A 20,613-nucleotide genomic window follows, 5' to 3' on the forward strand; every position below is an offset into this window, starting at 1 on the left:
TTTGAATGGTGATGTTGAGCTAGTTCTTTTGGAATTGGTCTCAACCCATCAATTTTGATGCTATTGGTTAGAAATGCCTTGATATATACATTCAGTTGGTCCCAGAGTTTTGCCGTAGTGTTACTCCTGCCCCATTTTCGCTATCTTTTCGTTAAGTGTGATAGCCAAACCCAGAGGCTCTCAGGAGCTATAGTCATTTATTTGATATGGAGTAGGGCATGCTGTTGATAATATGGATGAAACTTAGGAACTTGAACATATGTATGGCATGTATTTTAGACCTTGAGTCGCATGCCTAGTCCTTGAGTCCTTTGCTTCTTAACTGTGGATTGTGACCCAATATGTGGTGATCATGTAACATTAAAAGATTTTCAAAATAAATTTCATCATGGTTTATTATCAATAAACATGACATATGTATTTATCTCCTATACCTATATTTTGGTGTCATGTAAAAATTTTCTATTTTGAAAACAGCAATGAGTGGACAAAGTTTAAGAGGTCCTGCACTGGAATTGGAAATGTACTATAAGCATGCCTGTTCCAAATTCTTGACTGGCTTTAAAGAGTTGGCAAGCTGTATCGCATACAGGGTGTAACAGTCTGCAGATATAGATGTGTGGAGTGATAATTCACATACTTTTGCAATGCTACCTTAGTAACTCTCATGCATATTGCTGATAATTTGTGCTATATTCAAATACTTAGTGGTATGGATGATTGCTCTTTTCTCCTATTTGAACATTAAATATTGCTTCCTGTTTTCTAAACTGATCAAAGTGTGAGTATAACATTGGCTATGTATATATACATACATATAACATATATATTGTTGTTTTGAGACCATACTGTGCATTGTTCAGAAGTTACTCCTGACTTACATTCAAGAAATAACTCTTGGGGACAGAGAGATAGGATGTAGGTAGGGTCTTTACCTTGCACGCAGAAGGACAGTGGTTCGAATCCTGGCATCCCATATGGTTCCCCGAGTCTGCCACGAGCGATTTCTGAGCTTAGAGCAAAGGGTAACTCCTGAGCACTTCTGGGTGTGACCCCAAAACAAAAAGAAAAAGAAATAACTCTTGGTGATGTTTGGCTGGGGACCATATGGGGTACTGGAGATGGAACTTGGGTTAGCCATTTGCAAAGCAAATACCCTACTCACTGTACAGTTGCTTGAAAAGAAAATTCTCATTGTCAATTTATTCCCAGTGGAAGTGATGCTTTTACAGTATTAATTTCCAGTAATCACACAGTGTCAATCTTAGAAAATGTTTTTCACATTACTTTTGGACTAATTGGATTGTTTGAGAGGTTTTATTATTTTTAATAGAACAGCATCTACAAAACTATGTGAAACTATTTTGCATGTCTTAACTTCATTGAAAATACCCTTTTATCCAAACTCTTACTAGGAATAGAATCTTACTGATATCCAAGTAATTTCTTGTATATTTTTTCCCCATTAAAACTTGGTTCAATTTTTGTAGTCATCATTTTTCTGTGCTGTTGTTCGTAAGTTTGTATATTTTACATTTGGCTATTGTATTTAACTATATAATACCATTATATAATTATATATGCCATTATATAATTCATCACTATGGTATAAGTAGTCACTTATTTGCTTTAGGTTATAAAGAAGAGAAGAATATGGAAGAACTAACTTAAAAATATTTTCTTTTACAAATTTTCTTTCAACTAACAACACTTAATTTTACTAACATCTCTCATTTAATTACTTTAAAATGTTTGAAACTTTTTTAAAAAAATTCTTTATTTTTATGCAATTTCAAGATTTAAATTTTTCTGATCTTTATTGAAAGCCAAGACATTATTGGTATTCCAACCAAATACAATATGATGCAAAAGGGAAGTCTTTGTAATAGTATTTGAGTATTTCAGCAGACTGCTAAAAATTCATGATTTAAGTACTTAGATTTTATTTAAAGTCAAATGTCACTAAAGTAAATCTTGGAGGGTTTCAGTTTGCTCTTACTTTTGAAATCAAAGTATCATCTACTTGAATTTATTTGATTCCTACTTGATAAAACCACAAATTTAAATTCCTTGTACATGCACTTTGGTCATTAGGTATCCATCTAATTCTTATTTAAAAGAGTGTTATGTGATTTATACAGTGAATTCATGTGACCCCCGGGACCCCTGCCCGCAGGAGAATTGGGGAGTCACGAAGTTATTCGTGAGTCACAAAGAAGATCCGACCTGAAATGAAAAGAGGGGCTGGGAAAATAATGAGACACAAGGCGAGGAATCCGATCAAGAGTCCACTTTAATGAGGGAAAAACAAGCTTATATACCATGAGCAAAACAAGGAAGGTAGGGGGTGGTAATTTTCAACAGGAACATTCTGTTTTTCAAAGTTAAAGTTTACAGAGCTATCTTTTAACCACAAACTATACGCTGTTTTTCAGCTAGGTCCCTTGCAGTTGTTTTTCAGCTAGGTCCCTTGCAGTTGTTTTTCAGCTAGGTCGCTTGCAGTTGTTTTTCAGCTAGGTCCCTTGCAGTTGTTTTTCAGCTAGGTCCCTTGCAGTTGTTTTTCAGCTAGGTCGCTTGCAGTTGTTTTTCAGCTAGGTCCCTTGCAGTTGTTTTTCAGCTAGGTCCCTTGCAGTTGTTTTTCAGCTAGGTCCCTTGCAACAGAGTTTCAGATCTAGTCTTAACTCAAGCCTGTTTACACATCTCTTTACTGAAGCATATTGTGGTTTATGCTTAAGCCCTTTTCTGTTAGGTCCGGGGGAGGGGGGGAGGAAGTGCCTGCAGCTGCAGTGTCCAGCTTGTCACATAGTTTTAACTCAAGCTTCAGAGACTCCATTTTGCTCTCTAACTGAAGGGCCTCCAACAATTCCCCCTTTCTAGTATAGAAAAAAATGATGGGTGGAAAGCCTGTCTTAGGCTATCTGGTGGGCTCTCAGCGTCAGCACCCCTATTTTCGAAATTGGCTTGGGGAGCACGCAAGACAGTTCTTGCTTTAGTGCATGTAGTCTAGAATGTCCTACCCCTATAGCCTGCATGTGACTTTTACTTTGCTCAATTACGAGTGGTGTGCCACTGACTACTGACACCAGACTATTCCCATCGTAGGCATTTCCACAGCTGTGAGAGGAATGATTTCTTGCATTTAGCAAGCTGTTCTAATTCCTCAAAGTCCAGTTCATGGGAGGCCTTGCCTTCCATCTCAGTATTATCAGTTAGAGGGGGTTCTTGCTCTTGCTGTTGGAGCTGTTGATAATGAATGCCCACAGGGCGTTTGGTAGCCTCATCTACCTGGGATTTTACAAAGCCAGTTAAGCGGCGAAATGCCCATGGACCAAAAGAAATGAGCTGCATAAAGCCAATAAATGGGCCAAGCAAACTGGGCAGTAAGGTAGATATCCATGGGGTGGAAGAAAACCAGTTTTTATACCAGGACTCACTTTGGTCTAGATTTCTTTTTGTCTCCTCTAAACTTTGTTCAACTTTTCTAATGCTGTCCCTAACCAGTCCTGATTTATCTTTGAAAAAACAACATTATCCCTTAAGAGCGGCACAGACACCCCCCTCTTTCAGAAACACAAGGTTGAGACCACGTCTGTTTTGGCTGCACTATTTCAGCTAAGGAACCAACAGTTTGTTCTAAGTAGTCTAAACCTTTTTTAAGTTATTCAACGTGCCTAACAACAGTTCTGGTTAAAACATTAACAGCTTCTTGGGTGTGAACTAAGGAATAATTTCCTGTGCCTGCACCAGCAGCCCCGAGACCAACAAGAATGGCTAGGGTGAGGGCCATGACTGGCTCTCGGAGGTCGGTCATGGGAGAGGAAGAGAGAGGTGTTTTTGCTGGGTAAAAGATCATTTTCTGGTCTAACAGTGAATTTTGGCATGAGAACAACAAGAATACAGTAATCTTTTCGAGCAAGGAAAATATCACTAATAATATGGGGAGATAACCCAGTGGAACAAGCAAAATATGTAAGATTGGGTGCTAAAATAAACTGAAAGGAAGCATTGACAACAAGGGTACAATTACAAATTTCCATTAAATCATAGGGGGGAAGCATGTGGGGCCCTAAAAGGCAAAGTCCAAATCCAACCACTTGCCCTACAGTCATTCCGTGGCAAGGAGGAGCCGATCCCCAATGAGAAGAGTGGAGTCGTTGGTGAAGAATGGCGAGCCAAAAGCAGCAATTCCTTTGTAAAATGGTGGAAGTGGGGAGTAGCAAATCCAGCAGCGTTCATAACTGGTATCTATCAGGGAGATGGCAGAAGCATTGACCATTTGCAGGATAAGATCAGCGGTTGAGATAGGTCCAGCAGGCATGGTGGGTCTGGTCTGGAATAGCAGACGGAGATGTAGTGGTTGTAGAAGAAATGGTTGCAGGGGGAGGGTGAGGGGGTGGGGTAGCGGGCTTTGGTAAAAAGGAGCTATCTCCTGAAGAATGTAAAAATGGATTGGGGCCCACAGCAACAGGTTTAAATGAGGGGATTTCTTTTAAAAGCTTGATTTAAAAGGTGAGGCCTTTGTCATAACTAATGATACCTTCCAAATATAGCCAGAGCCCCCATTCAACTTGGTGGGTCCAAGAATGACATTTACCCAGATCAGTAAACTTAATAACTAGGGGTTTACACCATTTGTTTGGATGGGATTGGCATCCGTGCAAATCTGGCAAGGCTGCCGTTGATAGCAGCCGTTGTTTCGGCGTGATTTTTCGGGAGACAGTAATAAAGTCCCAGGAAGAGGAAGGCTTCCAATAAGCATCTCCTGTGGTTTCACAGCCCCAAGATGCACAAAAGAAGGCAGCATGGTGACTGCATTTAGAGTTAAGAGCATGGTTCCTATGCGATACTGGACAAACATAAATGGGGGCATAATTTAAAAAATTTCTATGGGAAGGTCGATCACATTTGGGTGTTCCTTAAGACATCATTCCTGTCTGCAGCATGATTTACAGGGCCGGAGCGAGGCAAAAATTCCTTGGTTGTGCCCCACGCAGCTTCTGCTCCCAAGACCAAGGCACAGAGATCTACCTCCAGGTTGGGCCAAGGAATGGCGGCTGCTATTTGAGAAGTAGAGCTGGCAACATCGTCAGCTCCATTAATAATGAGCCAAGTGTAGTTAAATACTTGATAGGGGTTGACTGCCTGAACAGGGCCAAAGGGGTTAAAAATCAAAAGGAGAGGGAAGGGTGGGTACAGCAGTTGTAGCATGGTGCAAAACAGGTCCAGCAGGCTCAGTGACTTGATTTTTGGTTTCCTTGTTTTCAGCATCTGAAAGAGAAGAAGGGGGGGAGTTCTCAGGGAGACTTTCCCTGGGTTTGTTATATAGTTTTACTAGCCTTTCTGGCAGCCATCTGGTTTCATTGGTGGTGGGATCATGAATGCAAGCATGACCTTTACCCCAAATAAGGATGGGGTGAGGTCCCAGCCACCTGCCTGTGTGTATATCCTTCCACAGGCAGGTGGCTGGGACCTCAATAGATAGACATGAAGAAAATTGATGAAGAAGGGCATTTCACAACTGTAGTTAGAATCCCAATCAATATTTCTATACTCAGCAAATATGGTCACATATTTAGTGCTATGAGGTCCTTGTGTGGTTGTTTCAACTTTTCTTACTGAGTTGCTGAAGTGTGTTGACTAGTATTCATCTCTTCTCTTTTAAAATACACAGTTTTATGATAGTAGCATGTACAACTTATACTAACTGAAAACTTCTCATTCTCTTATTTTTTTTTTTGCATGCAGAATGGTAAAGCCATTTATTTGTTTATTTAGACAGGTTTTTAAAAACAAAATATTCAGTGGCAGTTAAAAGAGATGGATAAGAAAGTTCTGCAAGAACTGTAAACACAAAGAGAGGGGGCACTATGAACATTTGATGCAAAAGCTAGTGAACTTAGAAAAGTCTTCTTGGTTGGAAAGAAACTCATTCTCTTATTTATAAATAAAATAACGGTGAGTGTGACATGTGGAGAACTATAGAACTTTTAGATTTTATTCAAGGCAGAGTTTGTTGATCAGCCACGTGATATAAGGTCTGCACACCATTCATTTTTTTCAGTTCCTCCAACATCTATCTTAACTACATATACATGCCCATTAGTAAAATCTACACCCCCTGAAAACTGAAACAAAATTAATGGATCATATATTTCTGTCTAATGCCTGGAAACCTGATGAGTAATGCAGATCTCCCTGCCCAGTTGGTAAAAGGCACATTGGGACTATATATTCTACATTATCCTGTTCTCCAGTTGCCTTTTTTTCCCATTCCTTACAGATGAATGTAATATGATGTCTTCTAAGTCTCAGACTGTCTTCCTCTAAAAAAATCTAGCCTGTCACAAGATTGAATATTATACTTGTGCTAGCTCTGTTAATGATGACTGATCTTTTATGCTATGCAAATGGACCCTGAATTGTGTCAGTCAATCATTCCATCTATTCATCCACCCATCCATCTGACCGACCTAGTATGCAGTCAAAATTTACAAGTATAATTTTGTACTATAAACTGTTATTTGTTTCTTTAAGAACTTCAACTAGATGAAAGACATAAGTTATTTAGGGATTAGGTAAATATCTTAGAAAAAATCCAGTAGATAACTGTCTTTGAGGGTTGGTGTTTTTTTTTTGGGGGGGGGCTGGTGACACTAAGGGACTATGCGCTCAGAAATCGCTCCTGGCTTGGGGGACCATATGGGACTCTGGGGATCAAACTTAGGTCCGTCCTGGGTCAGCCACGTGTAAGGCAAACACCCTACCACTGTGCTATCGCTCTGGCCCCAGTCTTTGAGGGTTTTTATAAAATTACGAAACAAACTACAGAGATTTTAGCTACACTAAAAACAATGTGATGAATAGAAAAGAAAAGAGTGATTTAATATAAGGACATAATGTCTAGTGCAATGTCAAATATCAGTAAATTTTTTAAATAAAAATGAATTAAAGGCAGCATATATAAATGAAAATGAGATATATACCTTCACAAATCAATCTGTGTAGCTTGTTGTACTTTGGAATATATGGATTATTTAATAAAGTATATTATATCTAACTAACCTCCCAGATAATCTCTCCTAAAATAGTTAGTAAAGCTCTAAATGTTACAACTTTATTAAAATGACCATGTAAATCTACGGTTTGTACATTGGTGCTCCTCTTTCTTCCCAGTGACATTTTTGCTAATTTGACAGTTTGCCTCACGGTTATTCTCTTTAAGGTTTTTCTTTTTTTTTTTTACTTCCAAATCTAGCAGCATATGTGCAGCTATGATCTTAATAATATATTCCTTAATAACACAGCTGTGAATGAAAGCCAGTCTCCAGCAGCAGTTGGTGTCCAACATATGGATTCTTGTAGATTTGGTTTCTAATATCTTAGTGTCTTGCTGGACTTTTCTGTTACTACTAGATAAAACTGCATAAAAAGCATCAGTGGCAGAAAGTTAAATTGATCTCTTCTATAATGAAGTAAAAAATATATACAGTGAAGTGGGCATGAGTTTGTGTGCAGTGGACTCCTCTATGTTTGACTAATCCAGTACTTCTCAAATAGTGGGGCATACCTCCCAGGGGACCGTGAGGCTCCATAAAAGGGACCGCGTCTGACCTCAGCAAATGCTGTCATAACAAGCTAAGCCCAGTGTCTCTGTATGTCTCTGCACCTGAGAGTTGCTGTGTCCTGCTTCAAATGCCGCTTCGAAAAGCTATGCATTGCAAAATGTGCTCATTGTAGCTATTAATCCAGACATCACCTCTGATTAAAAAATCAGCTCAAATTATTTTATAGATATATTTTTGCAGGCTAAAGTTTTTTTAATAAAGATACTATTTACAGTTGTGCGGTGGGGGGTGCGAAAAACGTTTTCTTCTTCCTAGGAGGGCATGGCAGAAAATAATTGAGAAGCACTGGACTAATCTGTGTTGTAAACAACCCATGCCTATATTGAATATAGTCCCTGTTATATATTATTTCCCTTTAATTCAGAACTCCTTTTATCATCTCACCCCCATAACCCTGTTCCATTTTCACTCCCTATTTAACCTTCTTTACCCTCAGATCTTAACTCACTAAAAACTCACTAAAAACCCTCTGCCCCAATAAGCTGCCAACCAGCTCTCAAAGTAAAAGGACACCCTCTCAGCCACACATCTCTCCCCCAGCAAGAAGCTGCAACCACCATTAAGGTTGGCTCATTCTATGCCGCTCTTTATCTCCTACACCTCCTCAAAGTGGACTGTTGCTTGCTATTGGATTCAGCTGCAGAGAAAGCCCCAGCTCGAGGACAGTACCAGATCCCTTACTGTTGCAAACCATTTCTCAGATTCAATAAGATGACAGAGTGGGATGAAAGTATGCCCTGGATCTCATTCCCCCAAGATTATCTCAATGACTAGATGTCATTCCCACCAGCAGTAAAATAGAGTCTCTTTCTCCCTACATTCATGTCAGCACTGGTTGCTCTTTGTGATGTGTGCCAGTCTCTGTTGTGTGAGATGATATCTCATTGTTGTTTTGATTTGTATCTCCCTAATAAGTGATGCAGAGTATTGTTTCACGTGTCTTTTGTTCACCCGTATTGAATATAGGCCTGTATCTCTCTCTCCTCTCTCTTCTCTTTCTCTACTTTCTTTCTCTCTCTCTCTACCCTCTCTTCTCTCTCCTCTCTCCTCTCTTCTCTCTCTCTCTCTCTTTCTCTCTCTCTCTCTCCCCCTCTCTCTCTCCCCCCCTCTCTTGTGGTATCAGAGTGATGTAAGCTTCATAGAAACTATTTGGGAATGTTTCTATTTCTTTAATTTCCTGGAAGAACCTGTAAAGTATTGGCAGTAGGTCCTCATTAAAGGTTAAAAAGAATTCAATAGTGATTCCAGCTGGGCCTAGGTTTTTGTTTTGGGAAAGCCTTCTGACTACCATTTCAGTTACCTTGATAGGATAGGACTGTTCAAGTATTGCAGATCATCTTGGTTCAACCTTGGTAAGTTATAAGAATCCAAGAATTTATACGTTTCCTTCAGTTTTTATTGTTTTGTGGTATGGTGATTCTCAAAGTAATCTCTGATTACCATTTTAATTTCTGTAATGACATCCCTTTTAATTTCTGACTTGGTTTAATAAATTTCTGTGTCTGTCTTTTTGAGGATTGCTAATGGTTTATCGATCTTGTTTAGTTTTTCAGAGAACAAATTCTTACTTTCATTGAACTTTTGGATTATTTTTTGTGTTTCCACTTTTTGCTTTAAGTTTTATTATTTCCTTCCAACTGCCTTCTTTCAGGTCATTTTTTGATTATTTTTCATTTCTTAAGTTGTGTCTTGAATTAATTTTTGTAGGCCCTTCCTTCCTGGGATACCTTGCATAGCTATAAAATTTCCACTTAATATCACTTTTGCTGTGTTCCAAAAATTCTGAAAATTCATATCTCCATTGTCTTTTGTTTCCAGGAATCTTTTGATTTTCTATTTGATTTAATCTCTTATTCAGCAGTGAGCTGTTTAATTACCAGGTGTTACGTTATTTCTCTGTGTCTTTTTGTAATTAACTTCTATTTTCAGTTCATCATGGACTGAGAAGAAAGTTAATACAATTTCTTCTTGAATTTATGGAGGTATGTTTTATGATTGAGCATGTGGTCTCTCTTGGAGAATATCTCATTTGTATTGGAGAGTAATATATATTCAGCTTTCTGGAGATGAAAAACCATATGTGTGTGTGTTTATATATGTATATATACACTAAGCTACTTCTTCTGTTTTGTCCTTCAAAGTCAGGATATCCTTGTTGAGTTTAACCTGACTGATTAATCAAGAGGTGACAGGATGTTGTTAAAGTTTCCCACTAGTATTGTCTTTTTATTTATGTCTTCAAGTCTATTAATAGTTTTTTGTTTGTTTGTATTTTTGGTTTTTGGGCCACACCCAGCGACACTTAGGGATTACTCCTGGCTATGCTTTCAGAAATCACTCCTGGCTTGGGGGACCATATGGGATGCCAGGGGGTTGAACCTGGGTCCATCCTAGGCTAGCCATGTGCAAGGCAAACACCCTGCCACTGTGCCACTGGTCCAGTCCCTATTCCTAGTTGTTTTAAGTATTTTACTGGCCATTCATTGGGTGCCTTTATATTTTGGATTGTGTTTTCTTCCTGATGTAAATATCCCTTGATTATTAACAAATGACCAGTGTTTGTTTGCTCTGACTACTCATATCTGTTTATTGCAAGCAGCAAAATCTTGCATTCAGTTTTCTGATCCATTTGGCCTCTATCTCTTAATTGGTATCTCTTAATTGGTAGTATCTCTTAATTGGTAGTGCATTTAATACATTGACATGGAGAGATAATTGTCATGAGATTTTTTGTCAACTTTTTGTAGAAGTTTGGTGTTTTGCCTTAAGTAGACCATTCAATAATTATTTTAATTTTGGTTTTGTGTCTGTGAAGTTTCTAAGCTGTTGCTTATCCATGAAGCTATGACATCTTTCTTTAAACCTGAATGAAAGTCTGGCTGGGTAAAGTATTCTTGTGAAAGCATTTATTTTGTTTGTTTGTTTTTCTGTATCCCACCAGTGCCTTTGGGCTTGGAGGTTTTCTTGCAAAAAATCTGCTTTAAATCTTAAGCATGCTTCTTTGTATGTAATTACCCTATTTGATTTTGCTGCTTTCAGTATTATATCTTTGTGGTTTTTATTATTGTGACTAGGATATTCATCAGGTGTTTTTCATTATGTCTCTTTTAGCTGGTCGTCTTTGGACATCTAGTATGTGGGTACAGGCACTCTTGAGCTCTGTGAACTTCTCAGCATTGATTACTTTGACTATTGTATCTTCATGGGGGGAGGATTCTTCCTGGTTCTCTTTGACCTGATTTATTCTTATGTTTTTATCTGTTGACCTTTTCCCAAAGTTCTATTGCCATATGTTTACTTACTTTAAGTTTTTTTTTACATCTTCTTTTTTTAAGGCCCTTTTCTAACTTATTTTGTTGTATAGAGGTATTATGCAGTTCATCTTTCATCTGACTGATTCTGTCCTCCATAGCTGTTTCTCTGCTGGTGAGTTTTTATATTTGACTACAAAGTTTTTCAGTTCTTTAATATTTGTTTGAAGTTTTCTTATCTTGCACGATGTCTTTTTCATTTTTTCTTTGAATTCTTTGAACATCCTCAACATTTCCTCTCTAAAGTCCTAATCAGAGAAGCTATGGAGGTGGCTGGTACTGGTTGGGTGTTCAGACATCCCATCTGTATTCACTGAACCAGGTGGGGTTTTGGGTTCTGCATTGTTTCCCATTGTGATTTTTGCATTGTGGTGATGTTTCTCATGTGTTCTGGGGTTCATTGACTAAATAACTGTACACCTGTGAAGCAGAGCTACCACATTCTTTTTTTGCCTTGTGAGCTGAGTTCCTGTTTACCTTGAGGCCAGCTTCTCTTGTGGCACACTGGTAGCTGCTAGTTGTCTTCAATGAAAAGTATTCCCCTTATTCTAGATATGACTTAATGAAAATAAAGTTGTGTATGAGTTTGTAATATGTTGTCATGGAGTTTTAGTCTGTGTTTCATTCATGTTGCAAATATTGAGCCAAAAAATGTATCTAATAACTAGAGCTTCTGCACTATTTACTGGAATTAGCCACTAAGTATTTAAAGAGGCAAAGAGCAGAACAGCTAATGATTTAAACATCTTAAATTGATTTTTAGCTTAGCTTTATTAGGCTTTATTGCATTAATCATTCTAGCGCAAATCATATTGAGAAATTCTGCTTTCAGAGAGTAAAGGTTATATAGTTTATAGTTAGAGTAACCTATAATTCTGATTAAAATTAAAATATTTCATGTATTTCTGGAGTGTATAATACTATGCCTTTGTGAAAGTACCAACACAAACTTTACATATTATTGTATACCTCTCTATGCATATGAGAAAAATCAGTATGAGTTTGTACACATACTTTTTACCAAATATAAACAATTTGGTGGTGATAAATATTGCATTATATCTTTCTATAAATTCTATTTTAAACTGTCATAGTAGGAACCAGAGTACACTGATCTTGTGTGCGATTGACCTGATTTTGATTCCTGGCTCAATATATGAACCCCTGATTACCATGATAAATAGTCTTTGTGCAGAGAGTTAAATAATTAAATAATAATCCCTGAGTACTGCCATTTGTGCCTCCCAAACAAAAAATAACAATGATATGAAGAAATAGTAATAATGAATAAGATAACAACTTAGTCTTTTGTGGGGAGGATTTGGGCCACATCTAGTAGTATTTAGTGATTTCCCTTTGGTTCTGCCAGCCAGGGGAAGCAGATAATGTACCTGGATAAATCTTGTCCCACATATTTAGCTTTAAACAGATTGGCTTTGAACTTGATTACTCTATTTTCTAATCATATGGCTTTATTAAGTAATTGATCTTTTAAGGATGTAGTTCTTAAAAACCAAGGCTAGGAAAGGTGTCCTCAGCTACTGTTGAAGATATTTACACAAATAAATAATGCAAGTCACCACTGAGAATAACTATGGGATTGGACAACCTAGTATGCTTGGAGCTTGGAGTTGGTCTTTTGCCAGAATACTTCATGGGTAAGGTCTCCCTGTTTTTAGGCCAAAGGTTTTTTTCCTTTCTCCCATATTTTGCTGTGCCTATGTAAACAACAACAATTACCATGCACACACCCATTTTAGTGTATTTTTTGTATCTCCTAGCTTTTTTTTTTTAAAAAGAGCTTACTAAACCCTCTGCTATTGTATTAATGGCTTTATTGGAGACACAATAATTTTCACGAATATTCATGCTAATAAACTTTTTTTAACCATATTGTCTTTAATTTTTTTTAGTTTTTCTATTTTCTTGCTATTTTTTTTACTAACTTCACTTTCTGTCATCCTGAAACAAATGTATTATGATCAACTATGTCAACTATGTGATACATTTTCTTAAATTAAATAATAAAAAATAATGCATGTTAGGTGCTCCTCACAAATACTAAAACATATAATTCACCCTCATCAATAACTGCTTTAAATCTATTCTGTTGTTATTAGCAATGACCCTCGTGAGTTTAGCTCATGGGAATGTTCTAGAGACTGTTATTTAAATCCAGAATGTGGCTGCAAATTCTAATGGTGGAATTACCATTTAACTATTTTTTGTTTTCATAATTTTTTGAGACCAATGTGAATTACAAGATTTTCACAGTTGTATTTAAGGTTCATACTAACAGTGAATTAGGGCAATTCCCACCACCACTGCTGACCTCCCTCTGCCCCTGTTCTCAGCATGTATTACATAACTCCACCCTTAGCTCCTTGGTCTGCTAGTGTAACAGGTCTCTTTTATACCTTATTATAGTTTGGGTCTCTTGATTTTATTGTTGGTAAATTTGGGTTGGATTTTTAGGGCTAATCATTTTTTATTTCCACTCAATGTTCACGAGACTGCTTGCCGCTGGTACCATACACTTTATTTCTCTCAATTTATGAGGGAGCATATATATATATAATTTAATAATAATATATAAAGTCTCATTAGACTATGCTATATAGCTTATACACTTCCATGATATTTGTTCCAAAGAAAAATGTGGTGAAATGAATTTTGTATTATGCTGGTTATTTTTTATTCTAGAAAACATTTTAAATCAAATTTTATTATGTTCAACAAACTCGGTTTTATTTTTGTGCTTGTTTGAATATTTTTTCAAAGGGAGCTACCAAGTTGTGCTCAGGTCTCAACTATAGTTCAGTATTATTGCCTGAGAATATAGACCTGATTGGGCTCTGTTTCCAGGCTTACAATCACAACCCATGCTGAGCTATTACCACCTTAGTCTCCAAACTAGTTTCAAGATAAATGATTAGAACAGCTTTATTTGTTCCATATAATTAAAAATATTTATTTTAACTTTGTTTTTTTTATCCTATACAACTTTATGGATATTGAAATGATATTCCTTCATATGCTCAATTGTTCATAAGCCAAATTTTTTTAGATGAGGATTCATTAGCATGTGGTTTTTTAATGAAGACCTCTAATAAAAATAAGTAAAGACCAAGGAAGTGAAAAGGCTATCAGTTATCCCAAATAAATGTGAAATTGCAGTCACTGTTCCAACATCAGATTGATCCATGGTTCGTATCATGGGTTCTCTAGTGATGAAGTCACACAGGAGTTTTTTTTTCTTGTTTACAGCAAACCATTACTACACAGATAATATTTATAAGGCTTTCACCAGCACTAGTGATTTAACAGTGGTTGTCTGAAAGTTACATGTGCCCTGTCATGGCCACTCACAGGAAGCCCAGTACAAATAACTTGCATCCTAGACAAAAGGAAGCAAGGACAGTTCATACACAGCATTCACTGCAGTAGTCATTTTTACTTACATTTCCCCATCTTTTATGATGATAATTAAGATACTGGCCATACATGCAGCCAAATCCAGTTCGCTTTTTGGCACTTCATATGGTTTCCCCAAGCATTACCAGGTGACATCACTGAGCACAATGCCAAGAATAAGTTAAGAGCACTGCCAGGTGAGGCCCCTAACCTAAGAAAATTAAAACAAATATATGTTTAAACATATTATTTGGAAAAAATTGTAATTTTAGTTCATCGCTATTTAGCATATTATTTATACCAAAGTAATGATTCATGCTATCAAGAAATACTGGAATTCATTTTAAGAAGGCCATTATATAGAAAAGTAATTACATACAGAAATTCAATTTACTCTTGAACAGGAAAATGTGGTGCATGTATTTAGAATGATATAATGGAATGAATAAAATTGATGAAACAAGACAATGTTGAGTATGTGTACATTATATATAATATTGCCATTATACATTGATTGATAAGAAAAACTCATAATATATTTTATAGAAAAATACCATATGCAGAACTAAAGTGAGTTTGTTTATCATGCTATTCTCAAGCTAAGAGTAGGGCTAATGAAATAGATTATATGTCAGGACTAAGAAGATTTTCATATGCTATAAAGCAGAACCAAGTCTCATTAAACTATATAAAAAGTGATGTAAGTACAAAAATACTACTATCATGGAAAAATCAGCCTCCTAAGTCAGCCTTGTCACATAAATTAGATGGGCTCAATATAATGTAAAAGTTTTTAATGTTTGGTAAAACCAATAAGAATGATTTCATGAAATTTTCATAAAATAGATTGCACAGTTTATGGAAGGCAATAGGCCTAGATTAGTTGAGTAGCTTTTGCAGTACCTATTTGAGTTCTTAGATACATTTAAAGAAAGGCAAATCCAAAGCAAAAGGCTATCAAAAAACTTTGGATGAGATGCAAAATATGTTGAGATCTTGCTGTTGAAATAACCCTTAAATATTGGAAAACCGAAGAACCATAGAGAAGACAAGATGACTGTTTTTAAATATTTGGAGGAATGTAATAGAGTTAAGATTATAGATCTTGTTCCATGCTTCCCTGAAACAAAATTTCTGAAATTACAAATCAGGTAGACAATATATTGCTTTTGTCAATCAAGCATCTTCCTAATGGTGTCATTTGAGGCTAGATACCAGTTCTATAGATAAAGATTGTAAGGGCCTGAGAGATAGAACAGCAGGGAGCTTTCTTTTTGCCTTGTACATGCTCAATCCAGGTTTGATCCCCGAAATTCTATATGGTATCCCAAGCACCACCTAGAGTGGTTCCTCAGTGTAAAGCCAGGAGTAACCCCTGAGCACTACTGGTTGAATCCAGAAAACAAATAAGAAATGTGAGTAAATATTAAGTTAGAAACTCATTCAACTCTAAAATTTCCGGAATCTGTTTTTGAACCTGTATAATTACATGCTGTAACTTGAGCACACTTGTCAGTGAGATTCACAATCTGTTAGAGGCTTTACAAGTGTTCTTAATCCATTAAAATAGATACTGTAGGTGGTTAAGAAAAACAAATTAGCTGGAAAGAAAAATTATGAATAATTCATGTTTTCATAATTAATGTCATCCAGATATTTTAAAAATATTTTATTCTATTTAATGTATCTGAAAATTCCATTTTATGGAAAAGCAATATGTGTTTTTTTTAGGTTTCCACTTCCGGTTTCTGCAACAGCAGAAAACTGCATTCTGACAATCTACCCATATATGGCATTACATATTGATGAACAAAAAATTGTTCTGAAGGATGGTAAGTTATGTACAACTATTGTCTCTTTGATTCTTACGTATATATATATATGTATTCTTGGTGAGATTGATTTTTATAAATAAAGTCAGTATAGAGGCCAGAGATACAGTACAGCAGGTAGGGCACTCAGTTTGCACATAGCTTACCCAGGTTTGAATTCTAACACTCCATAAGATCCAGGGGTGTGAGGAATTAAGACCAAGATCACCAAGGCTTGTCCCTAAGTATAGAGCCAGGAGTAAGGAGTAAGCTCTGTGCTTAGCAACATGTATCCCATAAACTAAAATAAAGTTATTTCTAAGTGAACAGATGTTTAGTATATTTTCATCATTGCCCAAACTGTGTTTAGCAGTTAGTGTCTTTTAGTTATGAAAATTGAAAATCTTGTGATAGGTTCACAAATATGTCAGTACAAAAGAGATTCAGTTAAGATGTCTGTGTATTCATCTATTGAAGTGTTTGGGCTGTGTATTTGATACAGAGGTTACTACTGATTCGGGGTTGACTTCATGATACATTAAGAGATTATGTATGTAGAGAAATTGACTAATGACTTTCTTAGCACAGCGATTCTGGCAAGAGCATGGCAAGATAGCTAACACTCTATACTTCCAGATACCAAACATATTATGAAACCCATCATCTCTCTGTCAGAAAATCAGGAGGCAAGACTCTCCTGACTTAGACTTCATTTTTCTGAGTCCCATTATCTGTGGAACTTGCCTCCTCATCTATCCTGGCTAATTCTTCCTTCAACTTCTGCCTCTTCAACTTTTTTGAGTGAGTGCACAAAGTGACAACAGGGAGGACAGAGGAAACAATATCACATCAGTCCACAGACTTATTCACAAACAGGAAAAAGGTCTACTTGGGGTTCTTGTGTGCGCCTAATGTATTACTCCCAAATGTATCAATAAGACAGCCCACATAAAACACAAACGTGATACCTCCGAGTCTATTTTTTTACCTCTCTTATCCTGCTGAGCACATATATTAAATATATATTTTGCACATTTTCAAAATGTAGAATATTTTTATACTAAATCTTATATTTTATATTATTTTTATAACCTCGGAGGGTCAAGATTTCAAATTATACAATATAATAGAACAATGCATGAATAGTCCTACAATGTCACCATTTTGCCATATGATTTTTATCTGTAATTCTCAGATTTGCAAATTTATCTGGTATTAAATAAATAAAATGCAAGACAATGAAATAGCTGGATACTGCTAATGTCTATTTCAAGAGATTTTTATAAGGACTAAGTCTGCAGCTACACAGATTGTTATTATTCCATTAGCCCTACTATTATAACCATTATTTTATATTGTTCTATAACTTGTATATACTTTTTGCAAAAGCCTTTCAAGTAAATAATGAGAAATTACATGGTTTTTGTCTGTCTTTAAATGAAATTTATAAACAAAGACTTTGCGTATTGGATACGGAGAGGAATTACAGATCTTGAGGAGTTTACCTTGTAGAAATACTATCCTGGTTCAATCCGTGGCTTAGTTTATGACCTCACAGCACCGCTAAGAGTGAGCCCATAGCTCAGACCCTAGAAAAGACTCTGAGCACATCTTAAGAAAAATAATCACTCAAATGAATGCATAAATATTATTAAAGAAAACTCAAAATGCCAAATAGCTCTTTAAGTATGTATCATAACATTTATTTAGATTTTCCCATGCATACAATACTCATGTAAGTGCTTTCATGAAGTGGAGGAGTCGGGCCACACCTGGATGTGATCAGAGCTTACTGCTGGCTCTGTGATCACGGATCCCTCCTGAAGGTGCTCAGGAGACCACACAATGTGTTAGGGATAGAACCTGGGACAGCTGTATGAAAGGCAAATATCCTACTCACTGCACTACTGCTCTGGGTCCTCTACTAAGTGTCTTATTTGTAATTTCATTTAGTACTCTCAAGCGCTCTTCATAAATAAATCTTATATTAAAGATGAGTAAACTAGGGCCCGGAGAGATAGCACAGCGGTGTTTGCCTTGCAAGCAGTCGATCCAGAACCTAAGGTGGTTGGTTCGAATCCCGGTGTTCCATATGGTCCCCCGTGCCTGCCAGGAGCTATTTCTGAGCAGACAGCCAGGAGTAACCCCTGAGCATTGCTGGGTGTGACCCAAAAACCAAAAAAAAAAAAAAAAAAGATGAGTAAACTAAATCATAGAAGGGGTAAAGCAGTTTTCCCCAGGGCATTCTAAATAAATTGGTAAGACTTCAGAGCTTTAGCTCACGCTTTATCAAACATGCTCTTAGTTATGCTTTGACACAGTTAGGGAGTGCATGCAAGAAAAGTACCTTATCTGCTGAACTATTGCTCTGGCCCCACCATGCACTTACTTTTTTGCTGGGAAATTGTTAATAGAATAAAAAAAATCCTCATCTATTTTATTGTTTACATATAAAAATGACATAGAGTTTTGTGAGTATGTTCAAATTTATTTTTTCTAGTTTTTTTAGAATCTTTAGGGTCTTCTTTGCAATCCTTAGATACATACCCATGACCTGTTTTAAGAGTCTTATGTCGGGCCCGGAGAGATAGCACAGTGGCGTTTGCCTTGCAAGCAGCCAATCCTGGACCAAAAGTGGTTGGTTTGAATCCCGGTGTCCCATATGGTCCCCCGTGCCTGCCAGGAGCTATTTCTGAGCAGATAGCTAGGAGTAACCCCTGAGCACTGCCAGGTGTGCCGCCCCCCCAAAAAAAAGAGTCTTATGTCAAATTCTTGCAAAATTTATATGGACTAATAACAACCCCCTCCAAATAGTCCAAGAAATCTTATGATAAGAGAAATGGAATGCTTTTCTCTTTCCACCTTGAAATTACACTACAAAGGCATAGTAGATAGAGGCATTATAGGACTGGAATAAAGAAAAATTCAGAACAATGAAATAACATTTAGAGTCCAGAGACAGATCCTCAAGTAAATGTATAGCTTATCTTTGACAGAGGAGATAGAGTATGAAATGGAGCAAAGAAAACTTCTTCAAAAAATGCTGATAAAGAAATGCAAAAAAGTTGTGCAAAAAGTTAACTCAGAAACCTATCTCATATCTTGCACAAAATTCAAATCAAGGTATATTAATTACCTTGATATTAGACTCAAATCTGTAAAATATATTGAGGAAAAACATAGAAACTTTCATGATACTGGATAAACTTCAATGAAAAAATGAAACTGGCCAAGCAGGTGGAGGTAAAAATGAACAATGGAACTATATCAAATTAAGAAACATCCATACTGCAAAAGAAATGATGAGCAGAAGAACATGACACCTACCTGAGAAGGAAATATTATATTCCAGTATTATTTTTACAAAGGGTTAAAAGCTAAGATATATAAAGTAGTTGTCAAATTTAGCAACAAAAAAAGCAAACCAACTCATGGCAAAACATGATGAAAGTGTGGTATTTGATAGCTCTGTGCATGAAACCCTATCATGAATCATATTATAAATCTTGGGCCTCAGGGGAAATATTTTTTAAAAGATACTGCTCTCTCTATGTATACCTGTATATAATATATCTTCCTATCTTTATTCTCTAAGGTTTACCTCTAGAAAGTCTACAGTAGATCATTAGTGTAGATAGAACATTCTAGAGATAAACATACCTACTAAAGGTTTTCTAATATATTGTGAATGGATTTATACCACAAAATTAAAATAAACATAGGATAAATTACTGACTGTTACTGCTTATAAAGTAATGTTTATAAACTCATATTTTTGAGTTTTTGGATTCCCTTAATAAATAATAACACATTTCAGAGACCTTATACAATATAGCCATGATTCAGCAGCTCAGAAATTGTAGTACCAAACTTTTAACTTAGATATTCTTTACTGTACAGATCTTGTAATTCTGATAGAAATATATGATGGACACATTATACATATTACTATATTTGTACATTCATATATGTGGTTGGAAAGATGGATAGATAGATACTTGATTGGCATTTTTAATGCTTTGTTTCAAGTTAACCCAGGTCAACCTGTATATATGCAAATTTAACTGGAAAAGACTGTAAGCTATAGAAATTATATTAGTTCAGGGTCAGAGCAGTGGCACAGTGGTAGGGCGTTTGCCTTGCATGTGACTGACCTAGGATAGACCGCGGTTCGATCCCCCAGTGTCCCATATGGTTCCCTAAGCCAGCAGTAATTTCTGAGCTCAGAGCCAAGAGTAACACATGAGTGTCACCAGGTGTGGCCCCAAAACCAAAAAAAAATATATATATATACATATATATTAGTTTATAAATAGTTATTTCATTTTAGACAGTTAACTAGGATGAAATTGCTTGTCACTTCTTTAATTTTTATTTTTATTTTTTTGTGGGTTTTGGACACAGTGGTAATCAAGGATTGCTCCTGGCTCTGTACTCAAGGTTCACTCCTGG

The 20,613-nt window shown here is 36.4% G+C and overlaps 1 protein-coding gene across 1 annotated transcript in view; it reads left to right on the plus strand.

Annotated features, from left to right (window-relative positions):
- Positions 1–20,613, plus strand: part of CFAP47 (cilia and flagella associated protein 47) — a 433,368-nt gene that overhangs the window by 131,509 nt on the left and 281,246 nt on the right. Inside the window, exon 27 of the mRNA XM_049766890.1 lies at positions 16,082–16,182. Within this exon, the coding sequence (XP_049622847.1) occupies positions 16,082–16,182 (101 nt within the window). The remainder of the gene's footprint in view (positions 1–16,081; positions 16,183–20,613) is intronic.

Source organism: Suncus etruscus, chromosome X, assembly GCF_024139225.1.
Source record: "Suncus etruscus isolate mSunEtr1 chromosome X, mSunEtr1.pri.cur, whole genome shotgun sequence".
NCBI lineage: Eukaryota > Metazoa > Chordata > Mammalia > Eulipotyphla > Soricidae > Suncus > Suncus etruscus.